Below are 19,225 nucleotides of genomic sequence, written 5' to 3'. Positions count from 1 at the left end.
TAAGTTGTGTTGGATCATGTCTGTAGCCCCGAGAATCTATGGAACTCAGCACTCAACAGATCCCATTGCTCACGTGAATGGAGTGAAGGGGAAGAGTGGACAGGAGGATCAAATTTTCAAAAGAGCTCAGCTCCCATTAGGAGAAGCATACTGACTTCCAAAAATGCTCTGTACTATGGTGCTTCCACTAGATGAAATTTTGAAGTGTCCCAGTGACTTAGGATCACAAGTCTCACTGGAAATCATGCATGTTTTATATTAGGAACTGTTGGCCAGCAGACGTTTTTGAAAATCTGCAAAAAATCTGGACGTGCAAATTTTTGGCTGAATTCTGGTCAAATTACATCTTCTCTATATGCTATGTTTATCTAGCCAGCAAAGTGATAGCTCTAGCCATCCCCCTGCTCTGTTGTTCTCTAAGCCTGTTAACGAAGATCAAATGAAATAATCGTGCAAAGAACTGAGTTGCCTGGCCTCTAACCCAACCCCCCCAGTCCTGGTCCTCTGTGCACCAGAGTTGGAATATGTTTACTGCAGATAGATTCCTCCACACCTTCCGAGGACTGAACAATACATGGTACTAAGGTAAATAAAGGGGCCAAGATCACTTCTGTTTTGCTGCTATGTTGACTCTGGTTTCTAATTGCAAAGATATAAAAGTTAAAACTGTTCTTTCCCTGTTTGGCTAAAATATTTGGCTACTTGGGATATTTGGGTTGTGGGCGGAATCTCAAAGTCGAGTTTACACTCTCTCCTGAATATAACTGAACATGTTCAGTAACAAAGCACCATTTGGAGAAGGTGAGATGGAAAGAAAGAATGAAACTGATGATTTACAATTAGATATCTGACATACAGAGAGGTTTCTCCTCATTCAACCCATTTTACATCTTACTCAGGTATTGGGATAGGATTATGCAGCATTGCTTCTCATTAGGCTGAATTAAAACAAATCAAACACAATCATGAAGCATCCTAAAAGGACACTGCACTTAAAGAAGACATAAGATGCCTTTCAATTCTATATTAAGAGCACAAGAAAGGATGTGGGAAGCAAAATAGAATGATGATTAAAACTAGCATTTAATTTGGGATTTAGGTAGTCTTTTTTAAAGTTGCACAGATCGTAAAGATTTGTTTCCATACCATGCTGACTATGTGCAGGTTCAGACACACAGGGTTATTCTAGAAGCCAGTGGCAATAACTATTCATTCAAGGAAAGGAAAAAAGGTTCACCCCTTGTGGCAAAGGTCAGAGCTCTGCAGGCATAGAGCCTGTCCATACATATGAATGTTCCTGGGACATCTTTGTCTGGTGTGGTCCCATGAGGATGACACAGGCTCCACTATGTCCCCTCTGCCTAAGGGATGGCCCTGCAGCCACCCAGATAAGCTTAGGGTCATTTGACTGGTGTTATTCTGGTTCCTGTTGCCTTTGCTCTGAACCTGGTGAATAATCATCAGAACCTTTGTGGAAAATGTTGCTGAAGGCTGAAATTAGGACTCAATGACAAGGAGTCATTTAATATGTAAACAGGATATATATAAGAGTTACTATAAATTAAAATTCTTTGCTGAAGCATGACATGCTACACGCATCTCTATTTGAAGAGCAGAATAATTAAGTATAAATATCTAACAACACCTGATTTACAAAACTACTGTGATAATGACTTTAACATTATTTGTTTATTTATGCTGTATGTATTGTCATTTTTAGAAGAGTCATTTAGTTATGACCTTGATTTATAACTGATGCACTGCATGCCCAAATATTTGGAATAATGTACAGAACACATCTGGGTTTAATTATATTATAGTCCTCTTATACAGACAATGGGAATTGAATTAAGGAATATTTTCAAACCCCCACAGAGATATAAAAGTATTAGCAGCTGCACAAGAACTTTACTGTTACAATGTCTGAAAATGTTTTGTTTTACAGATCAGCAGTATGACATGTCATAAATATCAATCAGCCTATTTAAAATTATATGTAAATGTAGAAGAAAAAATAAGACCTACATTTCCAAAATATAGGAAAACATTATTTTGAGGAAAAGGAGTAGTATACTATTAGGTTTTTAAAAAGTAACTGCATGGCTTAGCAGCACAGAAAATGTATTTTGTACAATACTCTTAAGGACAGAACTATATCACAGCTTAGCATGACAGAATAACAGAATAGCTTGAGCAAGCCTTTCATTGGATCTGGTTACATTGTCACCATATTCTACCAAAATAAATAATTGACTTATTTTTCATTCCTTGCAAAACCACCTCCTATGCAATTTTTTTGTGAAAACATTAGGGGATATTAAAATGCTCTTTAAGTGTCTGTCCTGAAGTATTAGATGCATACTGATTTCAAATGCCACGTCTTTTCAATGTTAGTACCAGTGCTGCACTTAGGGTTCGATTTCCCAGGGGCTGAAGCATATTCAAAGGCAGTTAGCACAGCAGGGTGGTAGACTTTCTTGCTGAAACTAACTATATCACTCACCAGCAGCCTTATGCAATAACGGATCTAATGTTTTCTTTTCACTTTCTTTTTTTTTTTCACGTAGTGTCTCCCTACATATTGGGATACCAGTCATTGTGTCATAGACCTAAGACTACAACCACACTGTCTCCACCACCAACTCCTTAATATATTCTGTGGTGCAAAGAAAGTCAAGGCTACAGTTCACCCGCTGTCAGGAGATAAGCTTCAGTTGCTGGAGCCTTTAGAACATTCTTAAATGTTCCAAGGAAAGTTTTTTTCTAAAATATATGACATTTCTACCCACAGGATATTTTTAAACATATATGTGACTCCAGCAACCAGAAAAAGTCGTCTGATATAATAATTATACAATTCTTCACCACAAAAAAAGAGAGAGAGAGAGACTCTTGAGATATTTTAGATATAGATGTAAAATTTATTCTGGTGGTTTATTTATTGACTAAACCAGGGCCGAACTGGGGTTGGACTGTGGCTTGTAGGCTCCTGCCCAGCTGCATCACTCCAGCTGCAACACTAGCTGGGGTCTCCAGGTTCCCCCTCTCTCCCTGATTGCCACTTCCTCTCCCCACTGCCAGGAGGTACAGTAGCACGACAAGTTGGGGATCTGAGGTTGAGACTGAGAAGTGTAATGCAGTGGAAGCAGAAGGGGAAGGGGGGTTGGAGGTGTGTAGTGCAGCGGGGAAAGTGGTCAAGAACGAACAGTGCAACACTGTGGGGGGAGTTGCAGGTATGCAGTGGACGGAGGGGTGTGAGTATGAGGTGCAGCAGTAGGGGGGCATCATGTGTGGAGGATACAGCCCCCTTGGAGTAGCCCATAGGGTGTGAGGCATCTGGCTGCCTTTAGGGTGGACAGCCCTGGACAAACCTATTCATAGATGAGGTACATAGTATATACGAGAGAGAGAGAGAGAGAGAGAGAGAGCTAGGAACATTAAATTAAACCCAGAATTATGTGAAAGTTCCTTTGGGATATAGGAAATACCTATATCAATGCTGGATTCTGTACTGTTAAGCATTGGTAATACTAGTTCTTGCTACCCTCAGATTAATTAACTTTAGAGAAGATATAGTTAACACTTCTGAACCTTTCCAATGAATCACTATGAGCAGGGCGGGTAGGTTATGAGATCCATCTTACTAAAGGACAGCCTAGTTAAAAAGAAGTGAGAGAGAATTTGGGGGCAAAATAAACCACTCTGACTCACCTGTTTTTCTAAGTGGAAAATCATCCTTGGCATCCTGTGCTCCTGGTAAAGTGTATTTGTATGGTGGAGAGGCCCCACTCAGGGGTGGAGAGCTTTGATCCAGTGAGGTATGGTGAGCAGCCCTGTAGCAGACACAGACAGGTCACAGATGAGCAATCGTTGAGGTGACCAGCAGTAAACATCTACACATGGTGTACACATGTCTCAGCTGTGTTTATGTTCCTACTCTAAGTGTGCACAAAGCACAGGCTTAGGTAGCCAATTTCACTTTTACAGTAAGCTATGGAACTGCATAGGATTCCCAAGAATGTGCTTTTTGCAGTCTTTAAAAAGTCACAGAGGATAAGAGTCATGTTGGCCCCAAAAATAGGATCTGTTATCTGATTGGGGAATGGACCATTTTAGCTTGCTGGTTTTTAATATTGACCAGCTGAAGCAAAGCAAAAGTTATTTGGTTTCTGTTTATTGAACAATATTAGATACACATGAAAATGGCCGTTTCTACGCAGTTGTCAATTACCTAGTGTTTGGAAAATGGATTGTTATTCCCCTTTGAAAAACGAGGGCTAATTAGTCAGAAGTTGTGAAGAGGGCAAAACGTTGTCTTCAGTTCAGGCAACAAACAAAACTTCCTGCCTGCGCTACTTAGCAATATATGAAGTTAGCATTGGAAGTGAAATTCAGCAGAAGAGACCTCTTTCTGACAACTGCCAAATGTGAGAAAAGTTGTAGACAGTCCTTTCCAACCAAGGGAGCAGTACAGCCCCTGAGGAATTGCATCACTTGGCACAAATATAACTTAATTTGCAAGTCCTTTTTCTGGAAGGGTGGGAATTTAGAGCCTCAAATAACAAGGCATTTTACTCTTGTCCTTCTTCAAAGCTCATTGCAGTAACTTTCCTTTTAGTGTGGAAAGGGCCCATTAAAGACACTATGTGTCACATGGAGTTACTAACAGGGAATGAGTTACTCCTCTCCCCTGGGGACCTGAGCATTCTGGTCCTATGCAGCTGAAGACTCTCACCTGAATGCAGATCCTAAATTCAGGTTTCCCTCTTAAATACTAAGTCAGGAGTTTTTCAGTTAATAGGACATTGCATACTTTGTGACAGAACCTATTGAGTGCCATATCTTCATAAGAAATGGTAGTTGCATGTTAGATCATGCAATGTTCAAATTACCTGCAGCCAATAGTAGAAACCCCAGGGGAAAGCTGTCAAACATATTGCTTAAAAGAGAATAATTTAGATTAAATTTTTAGCTAAAGGATCTAGAAGTCTTGGTTTATAGTACAATATACCATTCAGGTCAGGTATACTTTCTGGTTTTGCTCTTTGGGCCTTCAAGGAGCTATTCTTGGAAAGGAGGCAAGGCTCAAGTACTACATGCATCTCTCTCTATCCAGTGGGGCTGAACTATCTTGGCAACGTAGTCACTCTCCTGTTCGAAGGTGTATATTGTACTGATGCATCTGCTCTGATAAGGCAGACAAAAAAATGCACCCCCTCTAATCTGACATTTAGAAAGGTGGCCGCTGTAAACCCTTTGTAGACATTGCAATATTTACCAAAATCTCTACCTAGTGATTTAAGAACCTCCTTGTCATACTCAATACATCCACAAAACATGAATCTTAGACACCAAGAGCCATCAACCTCCAAGAGAAGGGTGAAAAAAGTTAATTCAGCTATTACCACTTCTCAATATACTAGCAAATTCTCTTTTTAATCACAAACAACAGTACACTGGAGAACAACACTACACCTAGAAGAAATACTTTCTCATTTCACAATAGCAATCAAATTAATTTATGGGTTCACAGCTTGCCCTACATGTGGCGATATAATTACTTCTTTCTAAATGTGAGTGAATTATCCCCAAGGCTATTTTCAATGTACAAAGAGAACAGATTTTCAATTGCTATTGCAATTTTATATAAAGGATATAATAGCACAGGTTACAGGCAACTAAGAATTCAGAGAAGTTGAACAAATCTTTTCTGCTTGTATAACTTACTACCTAAGGTTCCCTTGTGGGATTGGGATGCCTCATTCATCTCTGCTTTGTTGTATGGGGCCTTCATAAGCAGGTACAACACAAAGCCACAGCAAATTCATGACCAGTTCTATAATCTTGCAAAAATTGCCTAGTTGCATTGCAAACACAGAACTTGAGCCTGGCTCACAAGCTTGTAAATTCCAAGCAAATTTGAAAAGATTTCATCAGTTTTCCTGGACACATCTGCACTCTCAAATTCTGACTCAAAACCCTGCCATTTGGAGTGAGCTCTGTTTTGAGCTTTGGTGATGGCTTTAATGTGAAACTAAAGGTGAGTAACACATGACCTGAAATAATAAAGAAAGGCCCCTCGACATTCCTCATTTTGGTTAAAAAAAAACCCAAAATGTTTTATTTTATTTCTTTGTTAAGCTGTTTGGTTAACGTTTTGTTTCTTGTTTGTTCTGGACAGGTTCCCGGTATCTCCGTTGGAGAGGAATCCTGATGCCCACCATTAGTTGATACCCCAGTGAGGCATAAAAACAGCTTAACACTGAACATACGTGTACCAGAGCTTGGGGTGGCGGCTCATGGAATGATTCTTCCCATTAGCTGGAGAGTCTTTTGTTGCTGATTTACTCAAAAGGAACTCTTGAAGTTTTTGCTTTACTTCTGTACTAGCCACTGCCCCTGAAACACACAGAGATTAAACTTTTCCTATTTGGTACAGCACCAAACAAAATAATATTAACACACACACAATTTGCTGTGGAAAGTGCCATAAAATGTAAACACCAAAAATGAAAATCACAACAAAAATGAAAGAAGGTCTGAATTATGCTGCTGCTCAGCATATGACTTCATTCTCCTTCTGGGCCTGATCTCAAAGTCTATTAAAGGCCCAAGGAATCTTTAAGGTGACTTCAATGGACTTTGGATCAGGTCCTATAACCTGTAAATCCTTCCCAGCTCTCAAATCAAGTCCTTAAATCATTAGGGAAAAAGAAATGCTGACAGAAATATAATGCTGTCCGAGTCCCTTTGAAGAGTATCTCCACTGAACTAAAACAATGCTAACAGTGCATCTAACTTCCCCTCTCCCCACCATACTGACTCCCAAAAGAATAATGCAAAGCCCCAGATCTCAGTTTTTATTTTTAAGATACTTAATGATCTGGCCTTGAGTGATACCTAAAATATTAACTAAAGCTCTAAGACAAGGAGCAGTTGCTAACTTCACCCTCTGAGACAAGGACATTTTCCAAAGCTCATTTGTGAAAGAGACAGAGCTTTCTAAGACCATGGCCCAACTGCTTCCCAACTGTGCCTGTGCTCCCTGTCCACTTGCTCTCACTATGGGAGCATCAAAGCCTGGTGATCATAGCCTTTGTGAGAGCCTGAGGGCACTTCTATCGCACCTCTACTGCAATTCCAAGCCTGCCATTTTTAGTGCACTCTGCATTAGGTAAAAAAGAAATTCCCTGGTATAAGTGGGAAGTATGCTAAAAAAGTGTGCTGTGGTATTGAGTATACTCAGCACCACTCTACGAAGCACAAATGCAGTGACCACACAACATTTCCTCAGTATGTGTTACATAGAGAGTGAGAGCTAGTGGGCAAAGGCAAAGATCCATGTGTATCATTTCACTGGAGTCCCAGTGCAACATTGGTTTCTAAAGCCTAGAACATGTTGCAGCTAAATTGCTACAATTTTCCTTAAAAAAAGGAAGGCTTAGTATGCTCTGCAGAGCTCTTACAGGTTGCTCTTTATTAACTAACACTTTGTGCTCCTTTAAGTGTGCCAGTACAGGTACCTTTGGTTATTTCATTGCAAAGCCCTTTACAACACACCTTATACTCTGGAATTATTTGATTTTAACCTGACCTCACTGAGGGGAATGATTTGTGTCTGTCTTCCTCTAGTGAGTACTGTCCTTTCTTTTTTTCCCCACTGGCCTTAAAGCCCCATGAAAGCTAGGAAAAAAAAACGTGTTCGTGTTTTATGGAGTACTGTCAGTGACAATGAAAAGTCAGTCTAGAAAGACTCAGCTTTGTAACAAAAACGGAAGTGATCAGTTGTGTTTGCTGGAAAAATTATTAAATACTATATTACATTTTCAGTCTTGAAGCATTGTTCAAATTACTTTCTTTGCCAGCAAAGAAGCCTGCTGCTTTGTAGTGCACTCTCAATGAGGTAATAAAGCAGCTCCTGAGACAGAAGACCTTAAATTAAACTTTTTACAGTCTAACTGCATAGCCTTTCATTTTTTAAAATGGAAAGCTAGATACCAGAGCAGAAGATTCCCAGGTATGGCAGAACAGATTTTCCTACAACCCTCTCAATTTGCACAAGTAAACTAACATTGTGGCTTTGTGAGAGTAGTAGGTGGGTCTGCATTTTTGCAGTCACACCTCTGACTCCTGTGGCTGAATATGTCACGTACTAATATTTTGCTTTGAGTTTGTGGTCATTATCCACTGCATAGAGACACAGAACATATTACTTTATAGGCTGGAGGATGGTACAGTGGCTCTTACTTTCTCGGCCTCTTTCTTTGCCTCTGAGAGGAGGAAGCTGCTGTTCCCTTCGATGCCTCTCCAGTTCCTGTTCTTGTCTCTGTTGCTCCAATTTCTGCTCTTTTTCAATGAGTTCTTGTTGTTGTTTAATGGCTAGGAGTTCCTGTTGTAACTTGCACAGAAGAAAAAGATATCAGAAAGTGCAGTTTCCATTGTTTTCTAGGTCAGTGCTGGCCAAAATAAACTCCTGCAATAACCAAATAGCAGTACTTTCCTCTATCCTAACGTCTTGATTTTTTTTTTTTTTTTTACCTCTTAACTCACTTTTCTGTGGTATACTACATTATCAGATTTCACTAAAATGACTCTAATATCAAGTAGTAACTGGCTGCAGTGGCTTTGCCTCTTTCTCTTTTGCCAAGAGTGGAATACCTGCACAGTATCTCTAGTCTCTGCCAATGTACCATCAAACTCTGGCTGCTATGCTCAACTGAATTTGTCAGTCTGCCTCATCACATAGAGCTCACCACATTAGCAAAGATACTAAGATATTTCAGAAGGGAAAAGGCAAGCCCATGAATGCTCAGTCAAAAAGAAAACTGTGCCAGTATTTCTCCCATGACAGGTTTTATCCCATAAATCGTTTTCCTTCACATTGTGTGAGCTAGCTTGGAGACAAGTAAAACGTCAAATTTTCAGAGTCTGACTCCAGTTTTAGGGATGCAAATATTTGCTGCTACATATATATCTGATTTGTGGACATGAACTCAAACAGCTTCAAAAAACAAGCAATCACAATTATTATGCCTAAATGAATTCTGCCACAAAAAGGGCAGCCATATTTGGTGCAAAATACACTCTTTGAATGAATATGGAAATGTCACCTGAATGGGAGAAAAGTATTTCAATTTAGAGTGCCTTGATTTTCTCTAGGCTGAACAGTAATATATTTCAATAAAACCTATGTGAATGCATGAAAACGTTTTCACTATCCAATCCAGCTTGGCTTTTCATCACTTCTCCATATCATTGGCATGCAGAGTCACCATCATTCAAACCTCCGTCTCTAATTAACACTAAAACCTCCAGGAACTCTCCCTTACCCAGCATTCGTTTGGGAATACTCAGTTTGTGGTGGAGCAAAGGGACAAAACAAAAACATTTTGCTACCTTAATGTGCTCCTGGAGCTGAGCCTGGTGTTGCCGGGTCAGTTTTTCATGCTGTTTCTGAAACTCTGCAATCAGCAACTGTTTCTGAATTTGCTGCTGCTGCTGGATCAAAAGTAGCTCTTGTTGTAGCTGCTTTTCACGCATAATTGGGTCCACCATGGGAACCATCATCCTGAGATCAGTTCGCAAGTCTAATGGTGTGATAGGCTCCAATCCCACAGGCACCTCTGACTTTACATCCACTGTACAAGAACAACAACAACAAAAGGAAAAATTACAATAAAGCTCATCGGAGCAACAGAATAAAAATATGCAGCCTACATACTTAACTCAAAATTTCCTTCAAGTTATAGAGCTAGCAAAATGACTTTCATTGAAAATTACACACAGAGTCCAGTCATTTCCACTTGCAATCTAAGATTTTCCGAACCAAGATGCTGTTTTCCTCATTCTTTTAGGACATGCTCCCTTCTAGAATAATGAGGACTCCCGGTTCCTAGAAAATGCTGCATCATGTCAAAAGCCAGCTGAGCAGTACTCAGTTTATTACTGGTTAGTGATACTGGGTAACAGTCTCTCTCAGTGTATGTGCATTATTTAACATAAGGTAAAAGCCCCAGAGTCCTGGATTGTGAAAAATGTTTTTCTAACAGGAGAAAGCTAGCTTTTAGACTGACTGAAGGTGGCATTACACCTATACAAATATCATATATTACGTAGTTATGTACAAACATGCTGGACTTCATACTAAACAGAGGAAATGCACAGAATATATGATACCATGTGAGAGAAGAAAAGGACAAATGCATTTTTTAAAGTATTGATGCACTTATTTTTAAATAGTGACTATTCATGTGCCTACTGTAGATGTTTTACGCATTGCTCATCACAAACGTTTTCCTAAAAAGACTGTTTCTATTTCAATAACAGAATACATTGTTAGCATAACATAACACCAAGTAATAAAAAATGCCTTTAATCTGTGAATTAAATTTATATATATTTATAATTAATTTAATTAATATTTATATTATATAACTTGGATAGATAGATACACATGCACACACACACACATATATATAAAAAAAATGTAAAGAAATTCACTATACTACATAACAGGGCCACTTATTTTCATATAGTGTGTGTGGATAGAAACACTTACCATACAGCTAAAAGAGTAGTTAGCAGTACACGGTCTAGGACATACACCTAAGCAGTTCTTACTCTATCCACAAGGGGACAGCGATACACAAGCACTAACTAGTTTCCCATAGAAACCCAGAACCAGTAAGTGGAAATAACATCCCTCAAGGGACTAGATATGGATTACATGTTTCCATACATGTTCTCTCCCCTTTTTTTTAATCTTTATGCACTTTAACTATTCCTTTTGTTCAAAACAAAGACAGGAACTGAATATAGTAGAAATGTTTCCATGTTTCAAATAATATTAGTAAGACTGAAAGCTGAAGCACACAGCTGAATTTAAACCCTACAACAAAGCCAGAGGAGTATACTTGCACATGATAAATAAATGTAAAGTGGGAGATATAAAACACCAAAATCTCTCCTTGTTATCGTATTCTATTTCTGTCAATAAACTGGAAACATCAAACATTTTCTACCCCCGAAAAGTGATTGTAAACCTCAAAGCATAATTTGACTTCTTAACCTGCTATCCCAACAGAATGATTGTTCCTAACTGCTTGCTTTTGTTCTGAGACTAATCACTAAATTGTAAAAAATCACCCTTAACTTACAAAAACTACTCTTGATTATAAATAATTGCCCCAGACCAAGAAAAAGCAACAGGCAAGAACCCAGCCTTTCATCCGATTTATTCAGCAGCAATCCACATTCCATTTGTCTAGACTAAATATAGCAGCGTTTATACAAGAAATCAATAGTGCTTGCAGAGAGCAGAGCAAAGACATGAATATTTCATCAAACTGAGAGAGAAATGGCAATCAGCAAACTGACAGTTCTGTGCAGGCCAACGGTCCTGTTACTTGGACAATGGCTCACTGCCTGCAAGTCACAATCTTATCATAGGCACTCTTCTATTTTTAACATTAATTGCATTGTAGGTGACAAAGGCTTATCATGTTTAAAGTGGAGAGATGGATCTTCTTACATCTTCTATGACAGGATAATAAGCCTTACCAGGAGCAATAATAGTAACTAGAGCTGTGTAAACCCTGGCAGGTTTGGGTTGCAATAGAGTTTGCAAACCCTGCAGTTTAGTTTGCAGGCCCCGGCTAGAAATCAGCCACTCCAGGTTTGCCTAGAGATTCAGGTCTGTTTATAACTCCCACCTCCAATCCCATCACTCAATCCCCCTAGAACCACTGCTTGGCTGGGAGAAGAAAGTCTACAGATTTTCCAACAAAGGAAAAAAAGTATTTGCCTAGATATCCAAAACTTAGCAAGACTGAAATGCAGGTTTGAATAGATTAAAAAATGCTGGTGGCTTCCTTTCAGCAAACTCAGCTTACCATCCACACAGTCAACAATTGGGTATGCAGATATAGCTATCAGAGACTATCAATCAGTGCACAACTTGCAACCCAGTTGCAGTAAGTGAAAACAAAAGAGATACTTGAGGATAATCAGCCCTTCCCTCCATAAACATTGTAATCAGCCAAGTTATCTCTAATACTACTGAGAACTACCACACAGTAAATACTGACTTTTTAACAACAATCATTATACTGAGATTGCATCTGGCAGTAACAAATTTCAGCAACTAAATATACCAGAGATGATGATGAATAAAAAGCTCTACAATCACAAATTAAACTGAAGGTTATGGTACTGTCTATTGCATAGTGCTATTCCTGTATGTCATTTTCATTATGTTTATTTTCTACCAATTCATGAGAGAAGAGATCGAGGGAGTCCACTGACTTACATCTGTGTAAAACTGGGTAATGGAGCAAAGAATCGGGGTCTGAGTCTTTCAGAGCTCTGACAGATCATGATTGAGGTATCTTTCCCTGACCATTTTCATTTATGAAGTCGGAGACAAAAGAACGGTCATTTTCATCATGCTTCCTGTGCTACAAACAGAAGCATCGCATTAAAAAAAATGCATTTTAAAGTATCACATGCTTGCATTTGATGTTCAGTTTACTCTTGGATAAGACTCCTGTATCAGGTTTTGTCAAAATCTGTAGCTGAAGGAGGACGAGGAGGATGGAAAAACTAGAGAATGCATTAAGATTTAATATCCAGAAGTTTACCAGTGGAGACCAAGTTCCACTGATTTCAGGAACTATGCCACTCGTTCTCAACCACACTGCCACCTCATCCTGGGGTGGTTTGAGATCCTTTCAAAAGTGCTGCAGGGGTGCCATGCAATGTTAGTACAGTTAGGTGTGCAAACATGATTCACAAGCTAAACCCAGAGATTTCAAATAGGAACCATAGTGTTAAAATTATTCTGACCTGTTCTGGTCTTTCAGACCAAGGAAAATATAGGCCTCTTACCAAATAGGAAAAGAAAGTTAATAATGGACAATGCACAGAAAGCGGAAGTGTTTTACAACTTTTTGGCCAGGTATAGACATTACACTTTTAACAGTATAAGTGATTGGAAAGTGGTCTGTACCCATAACAGAAGTTTGGCGCACACAAGTTGGTTTAAAAGTGGCACAACCTGGTCTAAGATTTGCCCTCCCCCACTAAAGGGTGAATGTTTGGTCTGTTCACTACTGATCTGAACTACACCGCTTACAAAAACCTCCAAGTTCTCTGCAACAGAAAATCGCTACATTCTTCCTCTTTTGTAAAACAAAAGAAAACTAAGAGATGGCTTTTTTTTTAGGGGGGCTTGACTCTAACGAGGGGTACCTTGATTCTAAAAAGGTTGAGAACCTCTGAACTATGCCTAAGCCCTAGAGGAAATGACTTTGTTTCCACCAGAAAATGGCAAAGCACATGTACTTATTTCTTTTACATCCTTCTGCTGCTTTAATGGTGAACCATAATAATACAAAGGTAACAAACAGTTTACATGTAAATTGTAACCAATATAGTGGATTTACTGCAATGCTTTAAATACAGTAAGGAAATTAACGGTGACACCTGCAAAACAGAACAGAACTAAGTATACTTGGAGGCAGGAAGAGTACGTAGCATCAATATGTAATAATGCAAAAGAGCTGTTTTTAAATTGACTGAGATTTTAATACCTGAAATCAACCCTTGCAAATAGGCATCACTGTACAACCACTGCTCCTTTCTTGAGTGATACCATTTACACTGTATTTCCAGTGACCAGGAATTTAAATTTCTATTGACTAAAGTATTCAAAGATTCTGAATCACCATTTTTATGAGAAACCATCAGAAAATAAAACAATTTATGGCAGTGACCACTCTATTCTCATGAGAGGGGCAATCTTCTTTCTTTGGCAATTACTTTCATTGGCCGACAATTATGTCATCTTTAAGTACAGGAACTCGCACAAAGGATGCTGTAATCGGCTGATCAGGTTACCATTTGTCTGCCATTCTTTATTTGAAATGTAATGAAGAATACCAATAAGCTCGCTTAACTTGTTTAATGCATTTACAGCTCTGACAGTAACTCTCCTAGTTCACTAGAAGTGTATACATTCAATTTAACCCTTTTATCACTGAATTGCATGGTTAGGAATATGTACTGTGGCAGAAGACAAGTCAAAGCAACTTGGAGATGGACCGTATTGATTTTTGGGGGGAGGGCAGTACTGGGGAGTGATTCTTTTTGTGGGAGGACAGGGGGACCACCTGAAAAGCTGAACTTGCATTGCACATTATACAGGAAACATGAAGAAATATATTCAGCAAGGCTGGAAACTAACATTATGAAAAGAAGATTTTCAGAAATATCCCTTTAAGTCTAAAAAAAAAAATGTCAGTCTTCAAAAGAAAGGGAAATACTCTCCAGGATGTCAGCATAACACCGAGATATATAAAAGCAATAAAAGATTGCACCTTCTGAGGGTGCATCATGAAGAGATGTTGGTATCACAACTTGGCTTGAAGTTACAGTCAGTGCTATCCACAAATACAATGTTAAAACTCCCAGCATTCAAACTAGAATGCAGAAAACATTTACAATAGTTTAGTGAAGAAATTAAGCTTTAAAACTAAAAAGGGTTTAAAAAGAAGTGTGAGAGTTACAGGATAAGATACATGAGCGGAGGTTGAAGGGTACCTGGCCGTAGATGGGAACTGGCAGAGTGGAGGACAAGCAGGTGGGGAAGAAGGCAAGATGACAGAGCAGGGTTTACTAGAGAGACAAGCTAAGAGAAGAGATGGCCAGCCAGAGACTGAATATAGAGAGAAGAGGTAAGTAGTTCAGAGCTAGATGAGGAAGGCATTTTTGGTTGGGTAACAGAATTGCAGGAACAATGCACTCCTTGTGATCTAAGAGCAGCCCTGGTTTGCCAATGAAGTGGCGTGGCATGGCATGACTGCATAGCCAATGTAAACAAGCAAATAAGGGAGTGATGTGTCAGTAGTGAGAATACTGGAAATGTGAGCAGTGTCATTTTGAATAGCCAAGGTCCAAGGAAAGAGAACTACTGCAGGGGAAAAGAACTGTTGCTGAGGTCCAATGTAAAATACTTACAGAAAAATTCATTTTGGGGGGCCTGTTTCTAAGAGAAGGTTGGGGACCACAACTCAGTAACTTCAGTGCAAACTGTAAGAGGAGACTAACCCCACATTGCAGATAGAAGCTAGACATAGAGATTTTAAGAAGTACTGAATGGATCACATCTGCAAGGCAGACAATCTGAGACTAATGAAAGCTAAGTCACAATCCAAGAACACAACTAAGACCAGAGACTTGGGCAGTGTAAAAGGACAAAGTACCATTAACATTAATGCAGTGCTACTGATTTCCATCAGATGAGAATCTAGCCACAAGGTATTAGATCTTAGTCACTAAACCTAGTGATAGAAGAAATCTCATTTTAGCTATCCTAGAAGTGACAGCACCACACACGCACACGCACAATGTACAAGGAGTATTAGCAGTGGTTATCTACTGTCACAATTACAGTTAAGTGCAAAGCCTCAGAGCTACAAAGCCAAACCTGGGTTTGCAATATTGCAATGGCAATATTTTCTATAAGCATTTTAAATTAAATATATGGGAAATCCCAAGGAGATTCTCAGAGCCACAGACAGCTCAATTAACAATGGGGCTTAAACACCATTTGTGCTTTTGAAAATCTTTTGTTGCAATTGATTGCCTTGGAGTTGAAAAGCACAAAAAATTAAACTGCATTTTACAAACAATAAATAGTTTCCAGCTATTGTCCTTCTGCAGAAATCAGTACTTAAATTATCCTTGAAGTATAAACAGTATTTTTCTAAAAGTGCTATCCTGAAATTAGAATTATTAATGAACTACCAAACCCAATGAGCTGGTTATTTGGTGTATCAAGGCATAGTGTAATAGACAAGAAATATATTCCCCTTTGCTCTACAAAAGGAATCTTATTATGATTATACCTTTTCAGTCTTTCTTTTTAAGTGTTTGCATACATGTCATAAATGAGAAGTAAAATAAATGCAAACAGTGATCTGGGCTTTGATTTACCATTCTCTTATTTCCCAAGGGCCCAAAAAGGAAGCTCAGACAACCACAAACTTCTAAAATATCAGTGAGAGGCCTTGAAATACTAACACTGAAGTTACAGCTAGCTGGCTGTTTTCAAAATCAAAGGCTTTATTATATTGATTTACTAAATTCAGACTCCCTCTCTGCAAATATACTTTGAGTTAAACAGCCATAACAAACCATAACACAAACACGAATGCCATCTAATTTGTAAGATGCAAGAAGTTCTTAAAAGTTGCAGTGTTTGCTATTACTTCACTAAGTACTTAGCAAAACCTCCATTTACCAGCTTGCCAGTTTGAATGCAAACATCAAGCCACACACTTGCTGTTTACCAGCAGGGATAGAGAGTAAGGGCAAATATGCATAAGATGTTACATTAGATTATGTAACAAATTAAAAATGTATTAAACCAAAACCACGGTACGGCTCTATCCAAATGTATACCTGGGCTATATTTGGGTTGCTATGTACCTTTACTTATGCTTCAGCTCATACAGTTCTTACACACAAATTCTCTCTACCTGCCAAAGGCAGGATACTATTTATTTTTCAGAAACTGTCCATTTTCTTACTGGGAATCTGAATGCCCTTAATTCCAGGTACTTCTGCTGTAGGCAAGATAAATATAGGCTGAAGATAAACGTGAATAAATTTAAAACTGTAGGATCTTTAAAACTGTCAAAGTTCCTTCACAGCTCCAAAATCCAGATTGCATAAATGATATACTAATAAATCCAGATTATACAAATATGATATTATGCTAGACTAGTACAGTTTCTCTATATAGCTGTACTGAATTTATTGTGGTTGATAAAGCCAAATTGTGCCTGACCCCTGGAGAGATGTGAAAAAAATGGGCAGGAGAGAATGCTAGTATTATTTCTCCACCCTTGTGTCCACAACTTATGGGTTAGGCACAACTGTAGCCTTATTTCCTGAAAGACACCAGTATTGCAGCACTAAGTAGATACAATCTATCTTCATCTCCATAGATAGCCTCTGCTTAAGGTCATTTAGCCAGTTTCCAATCCATATGAAATAAACAACATTTTTATGGTACGGGCTGATAGAGGGAATTTGGCTCCATATATACAAACATACACGACCCCTTGCACTATATACACACATGCACATGGTTCTTGAGTCATATATGTTCTTACTAGAAAGTAATGGTGCCAAAACCTAACCAGAACGCTCCCTCTTACCTCCAGCATTCCCTTATGTTGTACGTAGGCTTCAAAGAGGCTAGCAGCTATGTCAAAGCTACACCTTCCGTTACTCCCAAGGAGTAGGGATGCAACTAGTCTTGACATCCTTGGCACCACTTGGGTAGTAAAATGAAGAGAGGTAATGAATTTTCCAATGGACTGGATATCACAAAGGAAATCTTATGCTGATGAGAGTGCTGGTAGCTGTGTCTGTCCCTTAGCACCATGTGATACAAACCAAATACATCTAATATAATGAGCTGCCAAACTGCCGCCAATAAAACCAATGTTTCAGCAATTCATTGCTGCCAGCTACATTGAGTGAGTCCTAAGACAGTCAGCACACCCCAAGTAAACATTTTAGAAAAGACCTGACATCATTATATGTTAGGGGAAAAAATCTAACATAGGAAAGGCCTTAGTCTATGATATTAAAACCCACATTTAGAAAGTTCCACACTTCATTCCTGTAGCTCAATGCATTCTTTAAGATACCAAAATACCTAGTAATTTTTTTTTCATCCTGAATGGTGTAACTTAACATGGCCACAAAGCTCACTGAGCTTACACCCTCTCAAGAAATCATTATGCCCAGGAAATTAAAAAGGACACATTATTATTTCTCTGCCTTTAATAACTGTTTTTGGAACACCTTGATCTTTGACAAGCATGGGGCTAAACTTACTTTCTTATCACAGACACAGAAAAGAGGAGGGATTGAGTTAAAGCCTCCCACAGAGGAGGAAAAAATATTTTAGCAGAAGGACAGTAATACCTTTTAAAGATCTTTTACAATGGGGTACTGGACGGGTCAGAGCCTGGTAATAAAATACTTACTGAGACTGCTAGCCCAGGACTAAAGCACTTCTACATAAAACACAAGACTATTAATATATTTTTAATATATTCATTGGCAAAAATTGACATGCTCTTATTACATATTGTGTATCCATCTTCCGGTCCTTGAGACTTTTCCTCATCTTAAAGCAGGAGCTATTCAGGCCATATAGCTGCTTCTTCTGTGTGGGAATAATGTTTTAGGCACAGAGTTCTATGCAATAATAAAGGGACTTCACTTGGACTGCAGGAATTTGTATCTTTATTAGAAGTGCCTTGTGCTCCATCCTGCTGCTTGCAGCCATGAGGTGCAGCATTACTAAAAAATTCTCCATGCACATGCAGCTTTCTTTTTGAGGTGTCACACTCCAAATCATCCACCCTACAACTGTGTCCAAACCTGCAGGTTGTTACAGGTAACACCTACAATTCTGAGTCCTATGAAGTCTTACAACGTGCAAACAATGAGTTTGGGATAATGGTAGCTATATCTCATATCAGTGCCAGTGTTTTGTGCATGTCTATGGGCACATTTGGTTTAACCACTTGAAATTCAGCCACTTAGTTTATACTGTTTGAAGTTCAACCAGTTTAAATCCATGCAAAGAGCTGTCTGCAGGCAGCCTGAAATGCTAGAAGCACCAAGCCAGAGGCACCCTGAGCACATATCCCAGTGTACATTGAAGCATCCCCTGCCTGCCCGGATAGCGATGACAGCAGCCGAAGGATCAGGGCTGACTGGCTGGTGCCCCAAAGGATTTGCCTGTGGGTAGCTGGGGCTGCACCCCTACCACTACAGCCAGAGCTGGGGCTCTAGGCACAGTGTGGGTACTTTGCTTGCACTGCTGCTGGGGCTCTGGCTGTGGGGGCAGCATTTAAAAGCCAAAGGCTGGCTGGGGGCTGTGGAGAGGGGCTAGACTTTCCAAGCCCTTCGGCTGCTACAGGGAGAAGGTTGCGTGACTCAGGCTGCAGCAACAGACTGCAGCCCAAGTCACAGAGAGGAGAGATGGGGGCTAGGAGTAAGGCACACTGGGGTTACTGAAATGTAACACTTGGACATACCCCACCAGGGCACCCATGTATGGGAGCACAAGGGATTACTGTAACAGGGAAAGGGAACAGATCACCAAAGGAGAACAGAGAAGCTCATTATGATGGGGGGG

The 19,225-nt window shown here is 39.3% G+C and overlaps 1 protein-coding gene across 2 annotated transcripts in view; it reads right to left on the bottom strand.

Annotated features, from left to right (window-relative positions):
- Positions 1-19,225, bottom strand: part of HDAC9 (histone deacetylase 9) — a 411,737-nt gene that overhangs the window by 341,291 nt on the left and 51,221 nt on the right. The window contains exons 3-6 of one of the 2 annotated variants that reach the window (XM_019534292.1): positions 9,397-9,638; positions 8,248-8,398; positions 6,273-6,399; positions 3,712-3,833 (exon numbers count right to left, since the gene is read on the bottom strand). In XM_019534292.1, coding sequence (XP_019389837.1) covers positions 3,712-3,833; positions 6,273-6,399; positions 8,248-8,398; positions 9,397-9,638 — 642 coding nt within the window. The remainder of the gene's footprint in view (positions 1-3,711; positions 3,834-6,272; positions 6,400-8,247; positions 8,399-9,396; positions 9,639-19,225) is intronic. The other variant, XM_019534285.1, reaches the window with a different exon arrangement.

The sequence above is a fragment of the Crocodylus porosus genome, unplaced genomic scaffold, assembly GCF_001723895.1.
Source record: "Crocodylus porosus isolate Cpor-Errol unplaced genomic scaffold, CroPor_comp1, whole genome shotgun sequence".
In the NCBI taxonomy this organism is placed as follows: domain Eukaryota; kingdom Metazoa; phylum Chordata; order Crocodylia; family Crocodylidae; genus Crocodylus; species Crocodylus porosus.
The sequence above is the reverse complement of the archived record's forward strand: the minus strand, read 5'-3'. Positions and strand labels throughout refer to the sequence as shown.